At 37.7% G+C, this 25,850-nt stretch overlaps 1 protein-coding gene across 5 annotated transcripts in view; it reads left to right on the forward strand.

The window, feature by feature from the left end:
- adgrl3.1 (adhesion G protein-coupled receptor L3.1) overlaps positions 1-25,850 on the forward strand; it is a 259,349-nt gene that overhangs the window by 192,336 nt on the left and 41,163 nt on the right. For all 5 annotated transcript variants that reach the window (XM_055050947.1, XM_055050952.1, XM_055050951.1 and 2 more), the window contains 4 exons: positions 7,595-7,778; positions 14,431-14,553; positions 16,165-16,370; positions 18,940-19,116. In XM_055050947.1, coding sequence (XP_054906922.1) covers positions 7,595-7,778; positions 14,431-14,553; positions 16,165-16,370; positions 18,940-19,116 — 690 coding nt within the window. The remainder of the gene's footprint in view (positions 1-7,594; positions 7,779-14,430; positions 14,554-16,164; positions 16,371-18,939; positions 19,117-25,850) is intronic.

The raw sequence follows: 25,850 nt of genomic DNA on the forward strand, positions 1-25,850 counted from the left end.
ACAGGACCCCTGAGGTTGTCCTAAGGTTTGCCTATCAAACTTTAGATAGGCAAAGGAATACAAAGCAAATGAGAGATGCACCTGCATCCGCTCAGAGGACACACGTGCTGCTGAAGACAGACTGTCACAGCGCTGCTGGGAATACTGTAGGAGTTCCAGGTGTTGTTATTGTTAAGGAGGTACATGTCCTAAAATAAAATATGTGACTTGATGAATAAAAAAGATAAAGAGAGATTATTCTTTTCTTGATTGAGGACAAAAAAAAATGACACTTGAGATTTTAAATTTATGTACGTGAGCGCAGAATTTAGATACAGAGCTCAACCTCAGTTTAACTTGTGCAGATGAAATGCCGATTCTAGCTCTTCTGAATCCCTCTAAATAGTCACATCTGCTGCACATCACAGCCAATTTGACTGCACTGAAGGGATTTGGCCTTGAAACGGCAACAAAGTGCATAATGATCCACTCTCTTATGTTTTGTGTCCCCCCTGCAGGAATGTTCCTCTGTTGTGGCCTTTCATTTTGAACAAACACAATAAAAATGGCATCCTACCTCCCTTCATCTTTTAGTCACTTTAATGGCAGCTTGTTTAAAGGTAGCAACATTACGGCTGTCCAATTATTGTGATTACATCTATTGTTGTTGTCCCTAAATCACAAACAATAGCGTGTTTGTTTTGGGGGCTGGTTTTAAGAGGAAATATGAACTGTGCAATTTGCATTACATTTTGTGTAACAATAAAAAATGTACTGTCTTTTGCCTCAGTAGGACCCAAGTAAGTGTGAATATTTAAGACACAGGGAGGACACTAAGCTCTGACCCTCATAAAAACAACTCCTTTTGCTCAAAAGGAAGACCAAAGGGAGTGTTGGATGACCTCAAAGCAGCCGAAACCAAGGGAGGTTTCTCGTTCAGGAATTTAACAAGAGGATAAAACTCCCCTTTTCTTGAAAGATGAAGATAAAATCATCCTTATAAACACAGAACTCCTCATTTGGATTGCAGTCCAGAGATGGGAAGAGCACTCGTATTGATTGGTGCTGCTCACAATGGAGGTGGCTTGACTGGTCAGTCAAGCGTGAAAGCAGATAATAGTTTTGAGAGAACACCCTTGATTTTCCTTGAAATTTAAGCAGTTCAGTGGAGAATCTTACACGGTTCAAAGAACATGTAAACTTGCCATTGTTGAGTGCGCACGTCTCAATCTGACCACTCTACCATGCTGATTTCCCTACTGCAGTGGCAGAAACAATGGACAACATAAAACAGGTACTGCGAAAGATCATCAAGAGGCACTCTTTATTGCCTGTCCTCCACTTTCACAGTTTCGGCAAAACAAGCAGTCCTTAAATTATAATAATATGATCTTGTCTCATTTGATACAAGCTAAAAGCTGCAAGAAGCTAATGGAGGAAATCATTAGGTTTCTAAACCTGTACATGTATATTTGCCTTCTAAACTCTTATCATACAAGTTAAAGGAAAACAGGCAACAGTACGTTGCAGAATTTACCAATAAATTTAATCTGCAAATCTGCAGATTCACAACAAATCAGTTCTAGCACGATGCTCTTGAACAATGGGTGTATTCAGGCAGTTTCTGAAAGATTGTTTGTAAAAGCGCACACAGGGTCAGTCTGACCTCTTCTTGGACTGTGGGAGAGTTGACTTACCATTGAGAAATACCTTGCTGCACCCTTGATGGTTGTGATGGGGACTCCAGTTCTTCTGCCTCTGGGTCTGACTCAGCATCAAATATGTACGGTTGCACAATTGTTTATCTTTTTGCATCCGTTTTCAAGTGCATAAAGAGTAAACACTGAATTGGAGGGCACAGCTTGCTGCAGATTATTGCATTATAGTGACATAGCTCTAAAACATCTCATTTTAGAAAAACTTCACATTGGCAGAATTGACGAAGTAAAGTCTCATCAATTGAGGATGATTGCAAAAAATGCCATGCACATGATTTGTGTAGCTTACACACCTATCCTTACTTATTCAAGTAACTATAATAGGTCTCTTTTAGAAATGCTGGATTTTTTCTTCTGTCCTCTCCAGTTAAGAAAAAAAGAAATGAGTCAACTTTGAGCAATTCACTGAACAGAAAATTAATATAAGGTAACTCTTCAAGGCATTTTCTGGGAAAACATCAAACTTTAGATGTTAAGAGACCCTGTAGAACAGTCTTTTTGGTTTGGATGCATAACATTTATGAGGTACAGTGAAAAAAGTAATTGGATACCCAATTTCATTTCATGGTAAGTTTGCCTCTTTTTCCTTATTTCTTACAACTTAGATTTGTAGTTTCGTAGCTCCTTCTGTCCTAGTCTTACTCTTGTAAAACTCACTTTAATTCATCAAGAGGAGCTTAAACAGCAGGAAAGGTTTTAGTAAAAAGAGTGATTTTGAAACTGTTTCTTTTAAAAAAGATGTAAGAAACAAAGAAACACTGGAGAAATCATGCTTTGTTTCTGAAAGAAGAAATTCTGTGGAATTTTTTGTTGTTTTTTTTTAGCATAGTTAACATTATCACAGTGGAAAAGTACTGAAACAACCAGGAAATGCAAAATAACAACTGATCATTAAAAAAAAAAAATTCAAAAAGATCTGGTTCTGCAATTCACGTAAATACAGGGGAGGCATATGGGAATTCATAACATAAGACCATATGAAATAAAATAAACAGTACAAAGGTTATCCCATAGAAACTCACTTACACAAAAAAATAACCACCCACGTATTAGGAAATGGATTCTTGAAATATTAAAGTGTCGAGTTTCAGTTGTTTCCAAGGAAAGCTGTCGAATTGGCCAGCAGGTATAAAGGAGCGAGAAAAAGAAAGAAATGATGTAACGGCTTCGTCTGTGCCCCGAGACTACAGACGATCAAGATTAAGATAAACTGGAGTTTTCTTGCCATATTTTGAGTTTACCCTTTCTATCTCAGTGACAAGAAAAAAAGTGACAGAGACCAACTGGTTAGCGGGAAGGAAGGAGCCGGATGAGATGAGGGGGACGAAAAGTGCATGCATACAACACAGAGGGTGTGCAGGGAGGGAGATCAGCCTCTGCCAGAATCAATTTCCTAGACCCAGAGTTCATTTCATCAATCAGCGCACAGATAGAGGCGCACACACCACAGCTCGGCTTGGACTCCTGCCAGGCTCTAATGTCCACCTCTCCCTTCCTTCGTCTCCTGCGCTGGTATAAATGGACCATGCACTGCAGGGTTTCAGGGCCGGCCATCATCCCTGTACCAAGTGGAACATTCCTGCAGTGACCTCGGTTTAACGACCAAAACATCTCTTATGTAACAGGGGACTCATTTAGCTCTTTTAATTTTTTTTTTAAAGCCGTTGCACTACCAACAAAATTTGCGGCAAGAAAATTACTTGCAGCAGATAGCTGCTACGGTTGACACATGGAGAGGCAATGCTGTAATGGAAGAGAAATGGCATCACCACACATTCTTGATTTATTTGCACAGACCAAGATGACTGAGGTGATGTCCTCCTACCCTCCAGCCCACATAGCTTTTCAAACTGAGGCTCTGAATATGCCCTGTTTTTGCTCAGATTGCAGTAAATATAAATCTATTATTATGAATAACCTGCAGCTATTCCATGTTGTAGGCAAAGTAGGTTCATCTGATGTATAATTTTATCATAATTATGGATCTTCTCAATCTTTCTCACTTTGCTTTACCTTTCAATATCATAAGTTGGACATTGTAAATTACGTACAATGGTGTGTTGTGTCTTAAGCTCTGAATTTATTCAGGTCCTCAGATGTGCAAAAAACAAAAACAAAAAACAAAAGATTTAACAGCTTTATTTATTAAATACAATTTAATAAACAAAGCTAAACCAATGGACAAACTCTGGAAGAGGCCACCCAATGCTGCATTTTCATCATTAGGCAGATTAGGCAGACTCCTACCATTTGGAGCCACAGAGTGATTTTCTTTCTGTCCAAAAGTACAGGCTTAGTGACTATAAATGCCCACATGGAGCTGAAACTGACAGACGACCAGTCTATGTCTCAATCTTTCTGTCTTAATTCGACATGTTGGGTCCAATCAAAAATAACCACTCTAATTAGAGTTGAAGGAAATGTAATTGACCTTCAACTCTCACCTCATTCTTGCTCCAGGGAAAGGAACACTGCAATTTCAGTAACTCAATGCATTCAACTGGATTTAGACAACTTTCCGGCTTGGATCATATTTCACTTAATTTGACTGTCTTGTTTTATGTTGGCTCTGAATCAGGCTGTACATTTGGACATGAGTAAACGGGACTGAAGGGAACCTGTTTGTACATTGAGATGGCATTTGTTGTGAATTGGTGCTCTATGCAATACATAAACTGATATGGATAGAAAAAATATTGCTAATCAGAAATAGGTTTTATGCTTTACCTTCAGAGCACAAAGCATTCTCATTCCCGCAAGGTAATTACATTTGCAGGCTTTTACCTTGCGAGATAGCGGTAGTTGGAGGACAAAACTCTAATTCTGTTCTTGTTGTAGGCCTGAAGGCAAGTTTTGACTATTAATGGCAAAGAATTGAATAGCTTCTTTTAGTGATTTGTACACACATTTACACAAAAGGTATTGCAGCACTGCACAATTAAATAAGCCACTCAGAGATAATCAACAAATAGAAAATGTATTTTTCACTAAGAATTATTTAGAATTTTTTTGTCATTTTACCATTGTTATCACACACCCAGAATGGGCAACATGGGACATCAATCATGCTAATTGCATACATGTAAGGAAACATTTAATAGTTTGTAAATCTCCCTGTAAAGAACAAAAACACTGAAGTGTTCACCTTAGGGATTGATTAGCTAGAGTCCATTTTTTTTACTAATTGACATCAGAAGTTGAATTTATCGTGGCATTATATAATAAGCTATAGCCAATATAAATTGGCTATATCTAAATGAATAAAAATGAATTTTACTTAACACTAATAACCAATGTAAAAATTGATTTCTTATTTCTTTATGAGCTTCCATCATTTGTTTACATGTTTTCTCCCCTTACCAGTTTGTCCTTAGAGGGGGTTCACTGCTTTCCATTTCGTCTTCTTTATACATCGCCTCTATGTGAAAATGACAAAGTGCCAGTCCATCAGTGGTATGAGAACTAGGGAAAAATAATCTTAAAGTCGTGAACAAAGGAAAGGGGGAGAAAAAAAAAAGTCAGCGCCTGAAGAAAAAGAGCTCCTTAATTGAGAGCGAATCAACCTCTGCTTCTAGCTGAATGTCAAAAGGTGTGATTGGAGATTGGGTGCTAATAATGAATAATTACATCAAAGATGATGCATGTGGTGTAGGTTTTGCCGTGCACAGTCTGTTACGCTGTGCATGTTCTTGTGGAATAGCAGGTGGAGTGGTGTGTGCTCAGTCTTGCATCAGACTCTTATATTGCATGAGTGGATATTGGAGACTCGGTGTGTGTTGAAAGTTGAAATTGTAGCTGGCGAATCATAAATTTAAAAACTACCCCGTTTTTTTGTCGCCCTACAGTCAGACTGACTTAACCAAAATTAAAACATGATGTTGTAAACTATGTCCCCATTGTAACCATTTATAAAATGTAGCTGTGATATTGGCACATTATTTGCAATTCCACCTCCTTTGTTTTTGTCAGTGTTATTTTGAGCCATAATTTGGTAATTCAAAAGGTTTGTAGCTGTAATCCAAACAGGGCCCTTGTTTTAACCTTGTACTCATTTGCAATAAACTGAATTACATAACTTGAAGCTTTAGGATAAATCATAGCTATACAACTACTGTTAAAGTTCTTGGTCATTAAAAATGTTGATTTCCATGTCAATAATGGTAATTATCATGGTCATTAAACATAGCAGTTTGAAAATCCCTCTGCTTTGTGTTTTGTGATCCGATCAAGAACGCTGAAATAGGCCTCATTACACTAAAGCATCAGTTCTCACAATCAAAAGCAGCTCATTTTTACGGGTGGCAGCGAGCTTTGCTAAAATGAAAACCTCCTTTTTTCTCAATTTTACTTAAGTGCTGAAAAATACTTACCTAACCTCTATGAAAAGCATCAATTAGCATGTTGACCCAATGGCTAAAAGTGAGCTTTCTTCAATTTCACAAAACAGTGTAACATTACAGTACAATAACATATTGCTAATAGGAATTAACTTGGTCAATGAGCATAACAGTCAGTAAATTAGATTTTCTGGCTTGCAACTGGAAAACAAATGCTGTTCTAATTATACTTCAGAAGTAAATATGCTTTAATGCAAAAAACCAATGTTTTATTAATTCCATCAAAATTCTAGTCTCCCTCTTGGCTGTTAAGTCTAAACAATAAACATGTTAAAGACTTGTTACGCAGCAATTTTGGATTTTTTTGCACAAAATGTACAACGCTTAAAAGTTGCTTGGTGTGAGAGTTTTCAGTTTTCAAATTAAAACAATCATTACTTCTGTTCACTAACAGTTGTTTATGCATCCAGTCCATGCTTGTGTGAGTTGCAGCAAAGCAGCATTTTAATGATAAAATCTGATTTGTCTCATAGGAGACATAAGTGTGGTATTGAAACCAGATGATTTTAATCATCAGCTTTGTGGCATGCTTCTAGCTATTACCTCAGTTTTAACCTGCCTCTACTTATTTATGAAACATTTAAAGTAAGAATGCTCTGTGGATCAGTACAAAATATTGTACTCAAGACTCACAAAAAGATCTCCCTCATCTTTACACTGTTTGATTCAATTCATATTGAACACTTTTCCTGCCTGATTACTCCAATTGTACATACTTCGACAAGAACAAACTTGCAAAATTACTTATAACCAGGAATGAAATGCTGTGCTTGACCAATTAGTATTCTGTTCATAAATCTTACCATTGGCAATTTTAAATCTTTAATGGGTCTTGATTTTTCAAAGGAGATGTTCACTCTTTTCCCCTCCCTCTTGGTTGACCGCTGTTGTGTGCGGATTAACGAAGGCGTTAATAGTCCTTCCCTTCTATGATTACTGTGCAGAAAAAAACAATCTGTATTAAATGGTTGCAGATAGTTGCTACCAGCAAAAGCTTTTTCCACCCACTGGATTGTCTTAAAGTTGTTTCACTTTATTTATTTCAGTGCATTTGTGTGCTAAGATTGTCTGCAGGGTGGGAAGATCATTAATCACACCAATTAAAGACTTTAGCCTCAAGTCATGCAAGAACTGGCCTCTAGTCTTGTAAGCATTGGCTCTGATTCATTTACATGATTAATTTCTCTTGTAGATAAAAGGAAAAGGCCACAAACACAAAATAATACATTCAGTGTCATTACAAATTCAGGTGTTGCTCTCACTAAATGACCATTCCACCCTGATACACACACTTTGTAAATCAATCTGATATTTTCTTTTCAATTGAAATAAAGGAAAAACAATCATCCATTTATCCTGCAAGTTCCCCACAGATTGTGAGATTTGTTTGAATTTCCTTTGTTCTCCCTTAACTCATACTATTTACCAAATCACCATGTCAAGCAGCCTCAGTTTTTTTCTTCTTCTTCTTTTTCTAAATAAACTCTTTGGATTCCCCAGGCCATGGTGGAGACGGTCAACAATTTGCTGCAGCCACAGGCACAGGCAGCGTGGAGGGAGCTAAGCACCGCGGAGCAGCTGAGAGCTGCCACCATGCTGCTGGACACGGTGGAGCAGGGCGCCTTCGTCCTGGCTGACAACCTGCTGAAGACGGACATTGTGCAGGAGAACACCGACAACATTCGTAAGTATATTCTGACCTTTTTAATTACGGGATGTTACAAAAGTAATTAAAGCTCTTGCTTTGCTAAATTCCAGCCAAAAGCTTCACTCTATTTAATTGTGATTTAACATGACAGACCACACAAAGTAGCCCATCATTGTAAAGATTAAAAAAAATGATACAGAGATGCAACAATAAACCATTGGCATATCCTCTTTTTTATAGCTACCTATGGTCAGCTTCCCACATATCTCAAATTATCCAGAAAAGTATAAGATATTTCTCCATTTTTTTTTTCACAAAATCTGTTCTTAATGATGTTAAAAGGGCTTGTAATGAGTTGGAAGAAAAAGCAATGAGCTTTTTGCACCTTATGGATAGAATCAACTCCAGATAAATTCAATGGAACTTTATTCTTTGAGTTTACCAACGCTCAATATTTTAAATAGTCAAAAGATCAGAATGCAAATATTTGCAAATGCTTTTAAAATCACTAATATTTCATCTTCCAGAGGTGTTTTTGTCCAGATAACCCTTAAATCTCAAAATGTTGTTTGACCTCACATTTATGCATCACTCTGTGTTGGTTGATCACACAAAACCTTTTTAAGAATTATCGAAAAATACTGGCTAAGAAAATGGGGAGAAAGCACAAATGATAGTTGTTCCTTTGCAGGGCATGAAAATAACACATTTTCGGTAAATGTGCATAAACAAACTTTGACTCATTTTGCTTGGGGAAATTGTAATCCTTAGCCTCTCACTGTTAAATTTAGAAACAGAATGCTGCTTTATTCTTATAAAAATGGCCACTTGGCATAAACACTCATTGTGTCTGACAGTTATCTTCCCTTGGAGCAAGTCTGTGTGATCTTGTAATTCAGCAGTTGTTGTCACTGTGCCAGAATGTCCCCACAGCTTTCAGCTTGGTTTTATTTCAAAAGTCAAAAATAACTGACAACACATCCAACTCTCTTCCTTTACTACTACATGAGATGACAACAGGACTCTGTTGACCTTATACAAACTATATTATAATATTTGACGCTGAAATGGATGCTTCTAAACTTGCTCAGCTCTATTTCTCAGGTGCAAAGTTGTATGCTGGTTTCACCCGGAGTCTTAACAGCACATACCTACTGGAGCTTGTGTAAAACAATGACAAGCAGTCCAACTTAACCGAGTGCACTTTTTTTAGTTTTTTTTTTTTTAAAGGAATCTCAGTCTGTTTTTTTTTTCTTCAACCAGTGATTAAAATACTCCTAAAATTCTACTTTAAGTAGCCAATAATTCACCTGAATTTACTATGCGCAAGCAGAGAATATCATATGTATTATAGTGACATAGGACGTAGTTTCTTTTTTTTCTTGTTACAGCCTCCTTATTCAGTTTGGAAAATTTTTCGATTCAATTTAACTAGTGTCTAGATTGAAAAAAGAGAAATGAGAGTGGAAAAATAACTGTATTTCAAGACTTTATTTCCCAACCTGTTGTCAAAATATCTGTCAAGAACAGCCCTAAAAAGGACAAAGAATTCTGCAAACTGTGTTGGTTCCCAGTTTTTTAGGAACTCTGTTTTCAAAGATGTAGTGAAAGCTCAAAATCTGTGAAACTATTTTATTGAGATCTATGCGCGTTCCTATGTCACAAGGAAGATCTTTGCTGGTTTCAAATGTGACCTTAACAGTTTAACATAATAAGCACACCATGTTTACATGAGAATCCTAATTCGCTTATTCTTGTAAACACAGCAATTGAAAAACCCAAATGATTTGAATATCAATGTTCATATTGTTATTCTTGAATAAAGCCCCTAAAGAGATGTACAAATCTATAAACAAACATCATAAATGAACTAAATAGCCAACCTCGACATGGATGCGTACATTGACATAAGTTCATTTCTCATTCACATTTACATTCAATAATAGAGCAAAAATACAGACATTTAATGTGATTATTGTAATTGTTGAGAGAGTGCAGGTAGACTGGGTACATCCTGTATAAGCACCGGAGAGTAAATTATCCTCTTAAATAGAAAGACATTTTTCACTTATAAAGTGGAGTTCTTTTCACCGGTGTGATTCTCAAACAAAAACAAGGCGCATTTCAGTAGCAAACCATTTGGTTTCATCATTCCGACTTGTTTTTGCTGTTTTTCTCTGCGCATCGGAGTTGTCCCATCTCTCTAGTCATACAGAGGCCACGGTTTCACTGCGCAGCTATCGATCCAGGGGCCGCTCTCGTATTGATGACGCCGCTTTCTGAGCCACTAGATCAAGTGTGAAGGTCACTGGAGAAACGCTCCTCTGCAGCTGGAGGTTAAGATCTACGGGACTACTCTCAGCCGATAGCGTTCAGCTGTAAACTGGCATTTATCTTGCCAGACAGCGTTTAAATTTATGTCAGTTATTAGGCAGAATTAACCGGCGCTCGTGAAGATCAGGGATCAGTGCTCATTATTCAGAGTATAAATACCAGGCGAGCCCAGATAATGAAACTCGTGTCATTAGTTTTCCCTAGCGGGGTAATCCAAACCTAGAAACACAGGTTGTTGAAATGTTGAATTGTATGTGCTATTTTAAAGTGGGGAGCAGAACATTTTTTGTCAGTCTGAAGCTAGTAGGGCAAGGGAATAATGAAAAAACCAGCGTCGTGATGAATAACCCTCTACTTCTAACATGCTGAATTTTTTTTTTTCTTTTTTTGAAAAACATATTCTTGCTTCCATGGCAACCTAAAAATATAGGTCTACTTACTTAAAAGGAAGCAGGCGTTGGGAGAATTAATAAAAAAAGGGGTTTTATTGTATCTGGCACACAATTCATCTGGGTATTAAGGAGATTCTGAGCTCGTTTAGAGGGAGGGAAAGGAGTAGCGGGGGGACCAGGCGATGCCGTGCAGCCCAGACTTTATAGCACGTTGTGGTATTCTGGTTAATTATGTGCTGGTGACATGTTTACTAGGCCTTATCTCTCTGTTTGCTTGGCTTATTTTATTTTATTTTTTCAGCCGCTCAGCTCCTGTAATCCTTCACGTCACTGAGGGGTTTTAAATGAGAACGACGACGAAACCCTGTTTTTTTTTTATATTTTCAGCCCCGCTAATCACTGCACCAGCTAATGATTGATCCTACACTTCGAAATCCTTGCGATGTGGAAAGCTGTAGCGTGTGCAGATGTGCTATATCTCTGACATGTTTGCATCGATGTCAGAGGGAGTGAGGGTTTCAAAGGACTCCTCATGGTTCCAGACAAGCTGATTATGACTTTTTTTTCTGCATCCTATGTTGCGTCTTAAAAGCATTCACACTGGTAAACTTTTCTGCTTTTTCAATCAGCAGCCACAAACTTGTATATGTTTTGTTCTGTTCTAATGTGATGAACTAACACAAAGCAGTGCATATTTATAATGTAGAACTAAAACTACACAGGGTTTTGGACATTTTTTAGGAATAAAATTTTAAAAATTGCAACCTGCTTATGAATTTAGATTATTCTGATAACCTTAAATAAAGTTAAGTGCACACCTAAATGCCTTCAGAACTCTCCTAATTTATGACAAATTTTGAAAACCTCTAGGGGTGGAAATTTTTGAGGATACTGTATTTTATTTCTCTTGCCATGGTGTCTAAGTTTGTGTTTACACTTAACAGCCTGTGTGTCCATGGAGAGGCCTGTCTGCAGCGAAGTTTGCTTCGCTCCCTCCTTGATAATCTCATGAACAGATTTCTGCTGATTAGCCGTGTTATTCAAACCTTGCTTTGAAGGTATAGCCCTTGGGTCCAGCAACTCCTATGGCATCAAAGAAATTCCCCACAGCCTGTCGTAAGCTCTTTTGCACAGCCACGCAGGGAAAAAAAGAGAGCGCAGAGAGGGAGAAGAAAAATGCTTCCTTTATTCCAAAGGCAGACTTGGAATCCAGGGAATGCTGCACTATCTGGGGTATTGTCTTAGCTAAGTTGAATAGGAATGTATCAAAAACCATCTGGCCTTTAGAAAACCACAAGAGAATACTAATACAAAAGATTATTTTATTTTTAAATAGAAAAGATGGAACGCCATGGTATGAAAACAGATACAAAGGGAGGATTAAATGTGCCCTCGCTGCAGCCCTGTGTCGGCTCTAACCTTTATCAAAGTCAGTGTGTCACGGCGACATCAGATCACCAGCTGAATTCGTTATCGGATTTAATTAAGTTTCTTTCTCTTACTCTTGTTCGAGCTGTGTTTCAAGATGAGAGTCCCCACTTCAGACTAATCAGGCAGCTTTACTGCCGCTGCAACAATGACTGAATCTCCTGCACTGGTTTCAATGTTCTTGCTGCTCAGATCAGCAGTAATATTGAAACGTGTTGCTGGCAATGCTGTGGTTGACATCAGCGTGCTTAATCCCAGCTTGATTATTGAAAATGTACGTTGACCCCTTGAACCTGATCCTATTGTGTATGGCTCCAATGTGGCTCCAGTCTGTAGCCATAGATGTAAAGTAGAATGTCACTTTTTGACTGAAGTAGCTAACGTTTGTCTTCAAATACAACAAAGGATATGTAAAACTTCTCATATTTAGGTAAAAATAAATATGATATTCAAAGGAATTTAGTGCCAACCCAGTCATTAGACAGGCGGCATCTTAATTACTCGGCTTAGAGTCACTACAAATTTACCTTGTCAGAAAAATGTCGTGATCAATAAGAAAATAAGAAATACCACAGATCATTTCCTCAGAGTTTGAAAAAGGTAAACTCCTCTTTCTGGGAGGTGTTAAGGAAGCATCCTTATCTGAGGCACCTCAGATGACCCCTCTTCAACATTTCTGTAACATTACTCATCACCTTTAAACTGTGTTTGTTCAACACCAGTGCTGATCATTTTTGACCTGACACTAACTAAAAATTATCTTAAGATATTAGAACTACATGTTTTAGAGTAAAAACATGTTTATCTTTAAGGTTTTTTTTCTTCTACCAATCAATGGATCATTGGTTTTATCCCTTTATGTTCACTGTGTTGGTAGCTTAATTTAAGTACATGATGGTACAATAACTTTGATAAAGTAGGCTCCTGGGGCGCGCTGTGGTGGCGCAGGGGGTTTGGAGGCCTCAGTCCTCGACGCAGACGTCGTGGGTTCGACTCCCGGGCCCAGCAACCTTTGCCGCATGTCTTCCCTCTTTCCTGTCAGTCTACTGTCAAAAAATGCGAGCCATTAGCGCCGCTAGAGGAAAAAAAAAAAAAAAGAATAGCCTCCTGATTGCTTACAGCATTCTTTCCTATATGATGGAGGAAATATTTGAACCATAAATTTGAAGTTTGCTTCAGACTCAGTTGTTGAGAAGCTATAAAAAACTGCTCTTCATCTTCTGTCTATATCGCTCGCTGTCTTGGTTCATAATGAGAAGAATCATTTCATAATATCAGGGATTTTGTTTTTTTATGTATCAGTCATGTCACCATTGCATTTAAAAGTCAGTTTTTCTAAAGAAAGACATTATCGGTAACAGTAACAATCCCTGTAGTCTTTGTTGAAAGCCAGACTACAAAGATACAACAGTCAGAAAGGTGCCATGATAAATCACTGTTGGAGATGCAGTTTGTTTTATCTGATAATATTGGAAATGTGTTAGAACTCTTCCTGGTTGCTATTGTTGTGGATAGCTTTATATATATATATATATATACTCTATCTACTCTATATGGATGGATGGATGGATGGATGGATGGATGGATGGATGGATGGATGGATGGATGGATGGATGGATGGATGGATGGATGGATGGATGGATGGATGGATGGATGGATGGATGGATGGATGGATAGAAATTATTTTCAGATAAAGTAAAATGCAAGCAATTCCAATCAGAGGTTTATGTTTACTTATTGGGATAAATATTAAAGGTGCACAGCTATGACTTTTTGTAACATTTTGGAGCGTTTTTCTTTTCTATAATTAAAGAACTTTACATATAGGTTAAAAAATATACAAGTGCACCTAGTTTTGTATGTATAAAATTCCCTGAGCAAGTTCCATCTTAACCACAAAACCACTGTTGATGTGTGGTTTGAATGATTTTGTGACATAAATACTGAGTTATGTGCTGGTTGTAGCCATCTAGGTGTGGATGTGAGGTAACGTTGATATTTGAAGGTTTTCTTTCTTTGTTTTTCTTAACTCCACTTTGTGTAGAATGAATTCACTCGTATCTCTGATAGCTAAACAGTTCTGCAGCATGATACTGCCACTATCGTTCAGAACTAATTTATTTCTAACCATTCTAATAAATGGGCTCAAATATCCAGTTAAATACTGGATATTTATAAAAGCTTGTGATGCAACCTTTTATACCAGAAGGTTGTGAATGGCTATAAAAAGTGTGTAATTGAGATGGAACTTGCTAACAGACATTTAACAAAATTTGTTCCCAGTATTTTTCATTCCAAACTTAATAAAAGAAGAGTCTGAATGGCATGATTAAAAATGAGGAATGTATGTGACTACTTATTTTAGCTCCCATTCACTCAAATTGCCTCTAGACTTCTAAAGTTTGTCTTCAAAATATCAGTTTTAACTGTGAAATCCACAAATTTGAAAGGACATGACCTCTGTGTTCTCAGAGGAACCTCAGGCTTTTATTGATTCCTCGAAATTTTGTCGGGTTTCTCTTGCTTACGTGCAGAGCTGGAGGTGGCGAGGATGAGCACAGATGGGAATTTGCCTGATCTGAAGTTTCCACAAACTGGAGGGCAAGGCAACTCGATCCACCTGTCGGCAAACACACTAAAGCAGCACGGGAGAAACGGTAACGTGCCAGATTTGATTTCTATTGTGCAACTTCAGCTCGAGGACAATACACAGGACTACATTAACAAAGTATAGCAGAAATAGTTATGGTTTGCAACAGTTTGATTATGAGATCATATTGTTTCCTTGCTTTCCAGTAATTTTATTTCAAACGTCTTTTAGTTTCTTGGTATTTCCTTGATATTTCAGCAGCATTCTGCATTGCATGTCTTTATAAACCTGCCCTTTACACTCTGAGCAAGGTTGAGTTAAAAACAATAACGAAGCACTCTCCTTGTGCAGATACTGCCAGCTCAATCAAATCAGGACACAGTGCGTAGCGGTGCTGGCTGTCTCTCAGCTGCACGCCTGTGTCTGTGTCCAGCCGTGCACAGGCAGATCAGAACGGCAGGGTAGTGAACATTCCTCCATCATCCAGGCCTACGGCACCCAAATTGTTTCCCCTTTCATTGGAGTGAGTGATCTCGATCGCAGCGGGAGGGGGCTTTCTTTGATATCTGTGCTCAAAAGGGAAAATCGCAGGAAGCGAAGATGGAGGCAAAGAGAGACAAGGAAATTATTAACAAGAAAAATTTGAGGAAAACATATTTACCAATGCTTTTGAAGAATGCTTGGACACAGTTTTGAATGTTAAATTTGAAGAAATGTTTGGTGATTTGTTGAAGTTTCTCTTTTTTCTCAGAAAGATTTTGAGTGATTCTGTTATTTAAGTTTTAAATAAGGAGTCATTTTATTGTTCATTCTGCTATTGTCCATCTTAGTTTTATTCCAATATGTAAAATGAATATGTCTGCTAAAGGTAGCGTAAACTGTGAATGGCATAATTACAGGTTATATGTATTATCAAATCAGACAAAAAATAATATTTTATCTAGATATGTTATGATATTGCCTACATAATCATGGGGAATATGGTCTCTGACATGCTTCACAATGAGGGTGAGCTACAGAAGGTCTCTGCTAAAGGAGTTTGGTGTCTAGATTATGTATTGACGTATATTTATAAAAAGTTGAGTGGAAGAAAAAAATCCTGAAAATTCATACACTAACATAACAAAAAAAACTCTACTTTTGTTTGTCCATTGTATATTATCAAATCCAAAGTCAGCACTTCATACTTCCCTCTTTATGAAGCTGCTTAAAGTGCTAATATTGGGTTTAATGAAAATGATATCAAAGTAACTGGCCACTTCACTGGCCTGACATAAACCTCAAGGAGGATCTGTTTAGTTCATTCAAGAGAAAGTTTGATGAAAACTCCACACAGAAATTCCTCATCTTGGGATTTCAACCCAGGACCAGAAAGTTAAAGTTCTATATTAACAGATTTAATAGAACTCTGTTTGTTCCTGCACCTGAAACTCTGCCTCATATGTTTTCAAAGCGGCAGGAAATTAAAAAAACCTCAGGCAGTAGTAACTGTTTTTTGACAAAAAGAGGTTTTAGTTTTGTAAGTTCAAACGACCATGCAAAGAACTAAAGCATCCCTTCATGTTCTCACTACTAAAAGGGGAACAGAACAGACAGAAATCTCAAGGAAATACTTGCACCGACGTAAACACTGCAGTTCATCCTTTGTGAAATATTTATCATAACTTTTCTCTTGCAGGTGAAATTCGAATAGCGTTTGTCCTGTACAAACACATCGGCGTTTACCTTTCCACGGAGAACGCCAGCATGAAGTTGGGCAGCGAAGCTCTGGCTACCAATTACTCCGTGATTGTCAACTCTCCCGTTATCACAGCTGCCATCAACAAGGACTCTAACAAAGTCTATCTCTCTGACCCTGTCATTTTTACCATCAGGCATCTGCAGGTAATTTTCTCGTCCTGTATCTGTGTCTGCGTGTGTTTGGACCTGAGGGGAGAGGGATTTGTTTTTACTTAGATGTCAGCGCTGCGGCATTTAACGTGCTCTTTGTCTCTTTCCATTTGTTTACTCAGAGAGCACACTTACTTTGGCGCCTTCTTGATAGAACCTTTCATCATCATTTTCTCTCTCCCTGAAGCGCATCGTAAATGTGCAAATCCCTTCTTAAGACGGTAAAAATAAGTAAATATGAAAATGTCTTATTCACGGGTAGGTGTGACATATTAAATTGCAACAAACGGAGTTGCTCACGACGGAGGCACGCTGTTCTTCATTGGCTTGAACACCAGTTTGATCTTGTGAGCAAATATCAGCCGCATTCAGCCTCACTGGAGGGTGCTTAGTCATCGTGGGGCGCCATGACTTTTCCCTCCTGACTCCATTTTCTTCTCCACACTCTACCAGCCTCACAATATCCCTGTTTTGTCTACAAACAGTGCTTTCAGCGATTATCAGAGATGTTGAACGGCCATAAGAGAGCAGCAGCAGTGTTTTTGTGTGTTGGAAAGAATGCATACAACAGCAGAAAAATGAGGAGAGAACAGAAGGATGACGATGAGTAAAAGGACTATAGCTCAAGGATGTTAAAATTAAATGGTGGGAAAATGTCAGGGGGATGATGTCAGAGCAGCTGTTGCTCTGACTCACCTGCCCTAGAAGAAAATTGTAATTCCAAGACTAATTTTACTATTAATCTGATGTTGGGGCACTTTTCCTGTCGCTTCATGGAAGGATCATGTAATTTTAATAAGATTCTGCCCTTTTTCACAATCATTTTCACAATTTTGTGCATACAAGTTTCTTATGTTGTCTGAAATCAGAATATTCTAACATTTCTTAGTTGGTTAACTAAGCCTTATTGGATGCAGCAAATTCTCCCAGAAAGGGAAAAATAAATGGAAACCTGATGTGTACCGAACATAAGGTGTAGAAATATGGTAATACCTATTTCTTTTCTTTTTTTTTTTGTGATAATTTTTAGATTTTGATAATGTATTGCATTTCACAAGATTGATTTTTGACTGATCAAGTTTTTCCAACATGTAAATATAAATTAATCAAAAGGCAAAATACACCGCTCCCGACCAAAAACAACCAGTCAGAGCGTGGAGGATGGTCTTAATTCTGTCACTCAGTGTCGCATACTCACTGCTAAATGTGCTAATGGCAGAGAAAGAACTTATAAAGAACTTTATCCACAGTCATCGGTGCCCATGCTAACTAGCGTAGCATTCACAACAGAATCTGCTGATGGGGAAAAACACGAGATTGTAATTGAGGAGCACTAAGACCCGCCTCCCTATGATTAAATGATCATAGTTTGTTAAATTTTGCTAACTGACTGAGTGTGTGAATTTAGCCAGAATATCTGATGTAAATTTGGTGCTAACTTTAATCAGTGTGAGCTGAATTTTTTAAAAGGCAAGAACAACATAAATGTGGCTATAAATAAGTATAATTAGCTTTTGACATTTGATAACCGCCCTAAATTAATGTTAAATCTTCCCAACTTATGCTGTTGCTAAGCAGGCATCTATAATATTGTCTTCCACTCCAAATTAGATGTAATTAATGTTCATATTTAGCATCATCGGGTATGACTGTGTCTTGGGGTGGTTTACTATCCTGCTGCCTTCCTGTTTAACCATGAGGTTTTGGTCTGCTGGTCTTCGGGGATGATTATGTGTCCTCTAGTTATTGTTTCGCTTCCTTGCCTTCCCATTTAACGGGCCCAATTAAAGCCATTAATGGTGACGGAGGGTCATCCTATCTCCTTGCAGTGAAGTAGTTTTCACAAGGTGTTGAACGTGTGAAGGGTAAATGCAATCAGTGGAAAACTTGCATTCACAGAGGATAAACCTTATTAGACTAATTACCATAGAACAAAAGTGAAACCAGGAGAAAATAAAAACCTCAGATAGTCACAGCATTTACAGTACAAAGTGAGATATGTTTAACCTTGAGGGCTGAGAGTCACTAAAGAAAAGGTGGGTGTACTTGCTTTATTTCTGCAGTTACAGCGCAAAGGACAATTGGACTCGAGAGGGAACGGCTCTCAGTGCATCTATTTATCAGCACTTACATTTTGTTGTGTTATTACGCCGTTGTGTTGTGGATGACTTTTATAAAATGGCGAGCAAGATAGCAGGGAGGCTCGCTTGTCATTAGGGCAGCAGCCCAGCCCAGCACAGACGGCAGCGGTGCCTATTAACCAGTGGGGCAGTCCATTGTCATGCAGCGAGAGTTAAAGAGAAAGGTCAAAAAACACAGTGAAAAACAGGCATGAGGTTGCTTGATGCTTCCTGACAATGAAGGCACCTGCTATTCACTCAGAATGGATGCGAAATGCAGTGGGGATAAATAAACCTTTTTTTTTTTGGGGTACATTTTTATTGTGCAAACAATAAAAAATCAAACATGAATCTTGTGTGATTAGTTTCAGACACCTGCGTTTCAAACAGAGTGGGCCTGATGATTCTGCTCATTTCTCATTATTTCTTTCTTTGTCCAACAGCAATCTGAGGAAAACTTCAACCCCAATTGCTCATTCTGGAGTTACTCCAAGCGCACCATGATCGGTTACTGGTCGACGCAGGACTGCCGCTTGCTGAGCACCAACAGGACACACACCACATGTTCTTGTACTCATCTCACCAACTTTGCAGTCTTGATGGCCCACGTTGATGTTAAGGTAATGCATTTGTTTTTTTAAGTTTCTATCCCTAAAACAAAGTTCCGACATTGTATAGAAATGATGCTTCTTTACGTGTTTTTTTTTTGTTGTTTTTCATGTGTTAAGTAATTGGGATTTGAACTTCTTAAAACCAAAGCAAATGCTATTCCAGGGAGGGAGCGGTGAATTTGTGCCGAAGTGCCTCTAATCTGCCTGGTTGTGTTATTCAAAGAATGGCAGGCTCTGTCTGCACTTTCGTAATGAACGACTTGCTCTCGTTCATCAGCATTTCAGCAAAAAAAAAAAAAAAACAAGAAAACAACACCACCACCTCTTTCTTTCCAAAAGATGTTTTAGGCAAATTAAATCACTTTTGGGACTTAGGTTGATATTGTAGGGAGGTGATAATATGTATCTTTCTTTTCCCCCTCATGCCCTTTTTTCCCCTCTAAGGCCTTTAGTCTTTTTTTACTGTCTCCTGACCTTTTCTCATTGTACCCAACTTCTTTTCATGTGTCCTAACCTTATTTCCTCCAAGTTATTCTTACAATTCTTTTCACTCTTGTGTCCTACTTTCCACTCCTTCCTTTCTCCATTTTCTTACTTTCTTACTTCCTTTGCTATCCTTTAAAACCTTGAGTTCTTCTTTCATCCTATGTCTGTCCTTCCTCTATTTTTTCTGTCCCTGTGTCCTTCCTTTTCTTTCTCTTTCTTGTGTCCTTTTTTCTTTGCTTACTTATCCCGACTCTGTATCCTTTCTTTTCCCCATTGTTTCCTTTCGTCTTTCACCCTGTGCCTTTCCATCTTTTTTTTATCCTTGCCTTACTTCCTCTGTTCATTCCTTGTGTTTCTCCCTTTTTCATTTCTTTGTTCTCATCCTCCTTCCTCTTGTCTTTCGTTCTTATCTCCCGTATTCTAGCGTTGGTTTTTCCAGGTTTCATATTTAAAGTTAATGCTGGGGTACAAATATGTTTTTTTGTAACTTCATAGAAAACTTTTGCATTTTAGTTTTTAAACATATTATAAAGCCCTGAGAAAGATTACAAATTTTTACTTTGAAAAATGTGAAAATGTGCAGGGCTTCTGTTTTTGGTATGCAACACAAAAAGTCGGATCAAGTCGATCAAAATGCATGACTCTGGTTTGGTCTATTTAGAGGTACTTTTAGGGTATGTTGTTGAAAAATGTTTTACAGGCGCCTTCATTTTTTTATTTTTATGGCTGTTAAGAATAGCAGATTGCTATTTTGTATTTATTGTTGAATGTGAAGCAACTGTAAAATTTTTTGCAGGTATTTGTTTTGGAAAATTGGTGCACAATATTCCTAAATACACATTCCCAACAGTGCTATTTTCATTTTAATTTGGCCCTTTGCCACAACCAAACAAAAAGCTTCATTTTAAGTTTGTCTCTTGAGAAAGTCTAGTGTTATTGGTCAATGGAGGATTAGAGGGGGCAGCTTCTCCGTCTTTGTTTGAAGTGCAAAAAAAGTAGCATCGCAAAATGTGTGACGGAACGTTGTTAATTAAAGGAAGAAAATATCTGGACAAGAGTGGTGTGTGTTTCAGGTTGTTTAAAAGCTATTTTCCCTGTGAATTTCTGTGTGAACATAGGTGACAATCAGCTTGTTATAAACACAGGAAGCAGAGAAAAGCAGCTATCCTTTCTCGTGCCAATTTCAAGAAATAAGGCAGCAACTAATTTTCAGAGAAAATCTCAAAAGTTAACTTTTTTTGCTACCTTGGTTTGTTTGTGAAAAGGGTGACATATTCAGCTGGTGCCTTTTTTCTGCCATTTTGTTGCTCTCAAGATTGTTGGTGGAATCTGGTTTAACCCATTGCCCCTCTTTCCTACCGCTGAAGACTACATTTCTAAGCCGACGTGGTGTTGCATCATTTTGGTAGAGCAGGAGGCGAATGGAGACTTTTTAGATGAATCTGTGCTTGCAAATACGGTACACTTACAAAGTCAAATAACAAAAATTTCTTCGCATTTTTGACGACACATTAACTTCCATTCTTGGGGGCTGAATCCCTGTGCACACCACACCAGGTTTTTTTTGTGTGTGGTGAAAATTAAAAACCTTGTATCATTTACTTGTACTTTATAGTTATGTGCTACTTTGTGTTGTTTTACTACAAATTACCCCAATAAAATTCAGCTTCTAACATGAGAAAATGTTCGAGAGGTATACTTCCATGCAACGTACTGTTAAAGATTCTTCCTTTGTCAGAAGTGAAGTTCACAGGCAGTTTCCATCAAGTGAAAAGTGCAAAAAGTCAGAGGTTGGTTGTAAATATATCTGAGTGGATAAATTAAGTGGAAAAAGCAAAGAAAGTCATTGGTCATGGGGGAATTTCTGATCTCACGTGGACAGATGACTTAATTGTTTTTGTCACTGGAGAGTTGAAGAGGTGAACCGCTGACAGAGCAGAGCAGCCTTTTGGATCTAGCATGGCATGTCTCTACTGAATCAGTGGGAGAAAAAGAGACACTCTGTGAGAGATGTCCCACCTGGTGCCAGTCCACAAAATGACAGGCACTCTTTTTTATTGACATGTCTTCTCTGCAATCTGGCTTTTGTTTTTGTCTCTTTCTTTGATCTTCCTCTCAAAACTATGCACAAATACAAGACAAAATAATATGGATGCAATCTTCCTTCCCAATACCTGCAAAACCCTCTGCTCTCCTTGTGGGTGGGGCGGCTCCAAAGAGCCACTGTTTGTCACTCAGCAGCATGACTTCTGGACCCACTAAGCTCCCTGCAGGGCTGAAGTCGAGTCTGGAATAGCGAGGCAGCGATGAAGAATGGGAGCCTTCACACGATGAAAGCAGAGCAAAACAAAAAAAAAAAAAGTGGGGGAAGCAGTAAAAGAGCTCTTTGAGTTAAGCCAATCCCCCCCAACATTTTGAGAAGCCTCGCTCGCTAGTGCCCCTGCATTCACCAGAGAAAAGTGGACAGTGGTTGCACCCCAATTCTGAGTGATATTTTTCCCTTCTTGTCTTTTCTATTTCGTTATCTTTTCTACCTTGACATTATAAAAGACAGCTCATTGGAAACTGCCACTAAATGGGGGCTTTGGCGGCTTTTTATTTGACAAACTGTCACCGTGTTTGATCTAAAAGCACAGCGAATGGGGGGAAAATAGATGTATGCGTCTGTGTTTCTTGGAAATAGTGCCAGATAAAGAAATCTTATGAGGCTATTGGGGAGGTGTGGGGGGTATCATGGCAGCAAAACACAGCAAATTTCATCTACTGCATTGTTAATTCTGTACTCATAACCCTCAGAGCTACCGATTATCTTTTAGCCTTGTTTATTTCTTTGAAACGTTATAATTGCTTTTTTTGTTTGCACTCTGGACTGAGTCCAGTATACCAGTCATTATCAATCGTGTTTCATTGGGTGATAACTTTTGTGGCAAATGGGGAATAAATCACCAACATATTGAAAGATTTTCCTGTTGGTGAATTTTTCTGTAATGTCACAACTTTAACATCAAATTATGAGAGCATTTAGTGTTCCCATAAAGTCCATAGAGATTGGAAAATCCAAAACAATCTCTACATTGTGATCGCAGACATTTTATCCTGCTGAAGTATTTTAATGATGCAAAATCCAATGGGTTATTGTGGTGACAATTAAAACTAACTTAGTAGGAAAAAATTGCAGTGGAACTGCTTCCTATTGCCAGAGCATCATAACATATAACATATAAATACAGCTCTGAGTAAAATATATTTATATTTATTTATAACAATGTTTACCAACATTTTTTACCTTCACATTACTATTTTGTTGCTTCCTCCTCTCATTTTTATCAAATAACTCATTTTATCACAGCTGATTTTTTTTTTTGTTATTATGTACAGTTGTGACAAAATGTTAAAACCCATCAATAAGCATGTGTGTTTTGCTAACATATGTGAACATGGGCATCTTATCATACCATCAAATTTAGCAAAATATTTTGCAACTCAATTTCACACCTTGCAGAATCTAAAACATATTCCATCAGGTATTTAAAAAAATGAAACATTTCTTTACTTGAACCAATACATGAATTAATTTAATAGCACATTTTAGTCTGAGGCGCCTTTCTCCACACTGAAGGTCATCGAAATATGCAAAATATATTAAGCAATATCGGTGGATTACTATTATTTTATTTTTTTTATCACACACACAATTCTGGTGTGTGATAAAAAGTGTGCTCCCTTGGTGGATTAAAGCTGTTCAACGCTCCTCTTAGTCATAATTATTAGATTAGAATGTGTTCCTATGAAGCTCATTCGTCTGAATAAAAGACAAAATAGCAATTTCAAGCAGGTATTCTATATACTTTCCATTAATCCCACAGTTCAGTTTCAAAGACGTTTTTTTGTTGGTCTGATGTAATACTCTTTAACAGAAATAAATCATCAGGCTGAGTGTAATTATTCTATATAATGTGTATCACTTAATGAAGTGAGTTACTGATATAAGTTAACTTTTAAATTATATTTTAAAATTATAAACATGAGCGTAAATAAGTGGCTTATTTAACAAAAAATTTTATTCAACATTGTGGATAAGATACTAAAAATAGCCAAAAGAAGAAACTTTTCTCTTTTCTGCTTACATTGTCATGCATAGCACACTGACTGCTCATATACTATGTGGGTGTTTTAATTTAAACTACATGCAACCAGAGAAAATTCTGACCTGTACCTGGTCCTTCATTAAAATAACTCTGCTATGAAGGCCTTTGCAATACTTCACTCTAAAACTCTGATCCCTGATGCAACTTTGTCCATTTTTTTCGGGTGCATATCTTGCATGAGCTCTTCAGAACAGCTACATTTAGTATTAGAGATCTTTAACTACCATAATGGATACTGTGTTATGAAGGACCACTACAACGGCACAGAGTGCTTTCATTTCTGTCTGATTTACAGCTGATGTCTTGGACATTCAAGCCAGAACGGTAGATGCCTCCTACTGATCTTTCAGTATCAGCAGGGAGACGCAGCTGGTCAAACCAACAAAAGTTGAAAGCAGAAGTCGGCTGCATGCGGGATGTTTTTTTTTTTTTTTGTCTCTGGTACTTTGAATGATTGCAGATTTCTATTTGAAGGCAATGATGTGAGTGGGTGTACTTTAAAGTGACTTTTTCAAGAGCGCAAGTGATTACAGTATTAAAATGTCCCATCACTTCGCCTGGAGCCATTTAGTACGGTTAAAATCTTTGAAGAGTGAGCTCACTCCACTCAACCTCATATTAGGAGGCTAAGCTCTAACAACAGTGATGAACTTGGACCCCGCATGAACCATTCTAATCAAATGATTTGACCTTTGTATAATACCTGATGAAGAAGATGAGTCCAGTACATTTTTTTACCTTTGTTTTGCTTTAGAAATGAAAGGAGTTCAAACGCATTTGCTTATATTTTCATTGTGACTGCTTGTCTTTTTTTTTATTACTTCTAAATGACAAGTAGCCATGAAATTTCTTAAGGCTTCAGAAGACTTGAAATTCATGAGAACTGGAAGTAGAAATTGAGATTATGAAGAAACATTATAGATGTGAACTACAGCATTAGTCAGAAATTTACAAGCAGTGATTGTCAAACATTTATGTATGAGCTTTTAAGAATACATTTAAACCCTTCTTTTTTCAAGTTGAACACAATATGAAGGTCTAACCTTAAATAGTGTTGTCATCAGAATTTGGTTTACATTCATTGTGCATTACAGTAAATTGGTGGTTTTCACCGGCATAAATAATGTTTTATTTGACTTTTGTGTTTCATGCAAATTAGTAAAGCCATTTTTGTCGTTTTGCTCTGTTATTTTCATGAGTTTTAATATTTTGTTGTCATGGTTTCTGTGTTTGTTCTGTAACTTTTATTCTGTTAAGCTTGTTAGTTTCCATCAGTGCGTCTGTTCCATGCCGTGATGGCAGTGTTTTTACTGTTAGTCTCACCTAGATCCAATCTACATGCTTTTAACTCAGATACTCATTATCTACTTTTTGCTGGTTCCCCAGGGTGTGGCATTTTTGCTTTTCTTCTTTCACATTTTGGGGTTTTGTTTGCAATGCCTCCTCATGAATTTATTTATTTTTATCATCCCTTCCCATTGAACACTTTCATTTGCTGCATTCATTGTCTCAGTCGGTATTTGAGTTATCATTCAACCACCTATAAAATTATCCACAGAATTTTAAATATGACTGACTTTTGGAGAACTCAAGAAGCTTAATATTATTGAACTTGGTCCATTCCCAGACTAGTTTTAGATGGTTCTTAGAAACATTGATCTACTGGAAAGCCCGACATCTAGTTGTTGATTTAAGGTGAATAATAATTTCTGCCTTTTGGAAGAAAGCTTAATGGTTTGATGAGCTGCTTGGCCATAATCACCATAAGAATGTTTGGAAATCACAAGTTGGCTTTTCAACTGGGTACCAGGGGTTTTCAGATCAAGGTGCATCATCTATACACCTGAATCAAATAATCAGATCATTGGAAAAACTCTGGAGAACTTGACTGCATAAAGAGTTAATCAGCCATTTCGTTCAGGTGTGTTGGACTTTTACAAACTGCTGGACGCCGATGCTCGAGGCTTGGATTTGAACACCCCTGGTATATACAATTTTATTGCAGATCTACAGCCTGTTTTTCACCCACTAAGAAACATCCTAAGGCAGATTGCAGGGAGGAACCGAACTACTGTTAGGTGACACCATTTTTAATGCAGCTACAAAATA

The sequence above is a fragment of the Poeciliopsis prolifica genome, unplaced genomic scaffold (genome assembly GCF_027474105.1).
Source record: "Poeciliopsis prolifica strain line A6 unplaced genomic scaffold, Auburn_PproV2 SCAFFOLD032, whole genome shotgun sequence".
Taxonomy (NCBI): domain Eukaryota; kingdom Metazoa; phylum Chordata; class Actinopteri; order Cyprinodontiformes; family Poeciliidae; genus Poeciliopsis; species Poeciliopsis prolifica.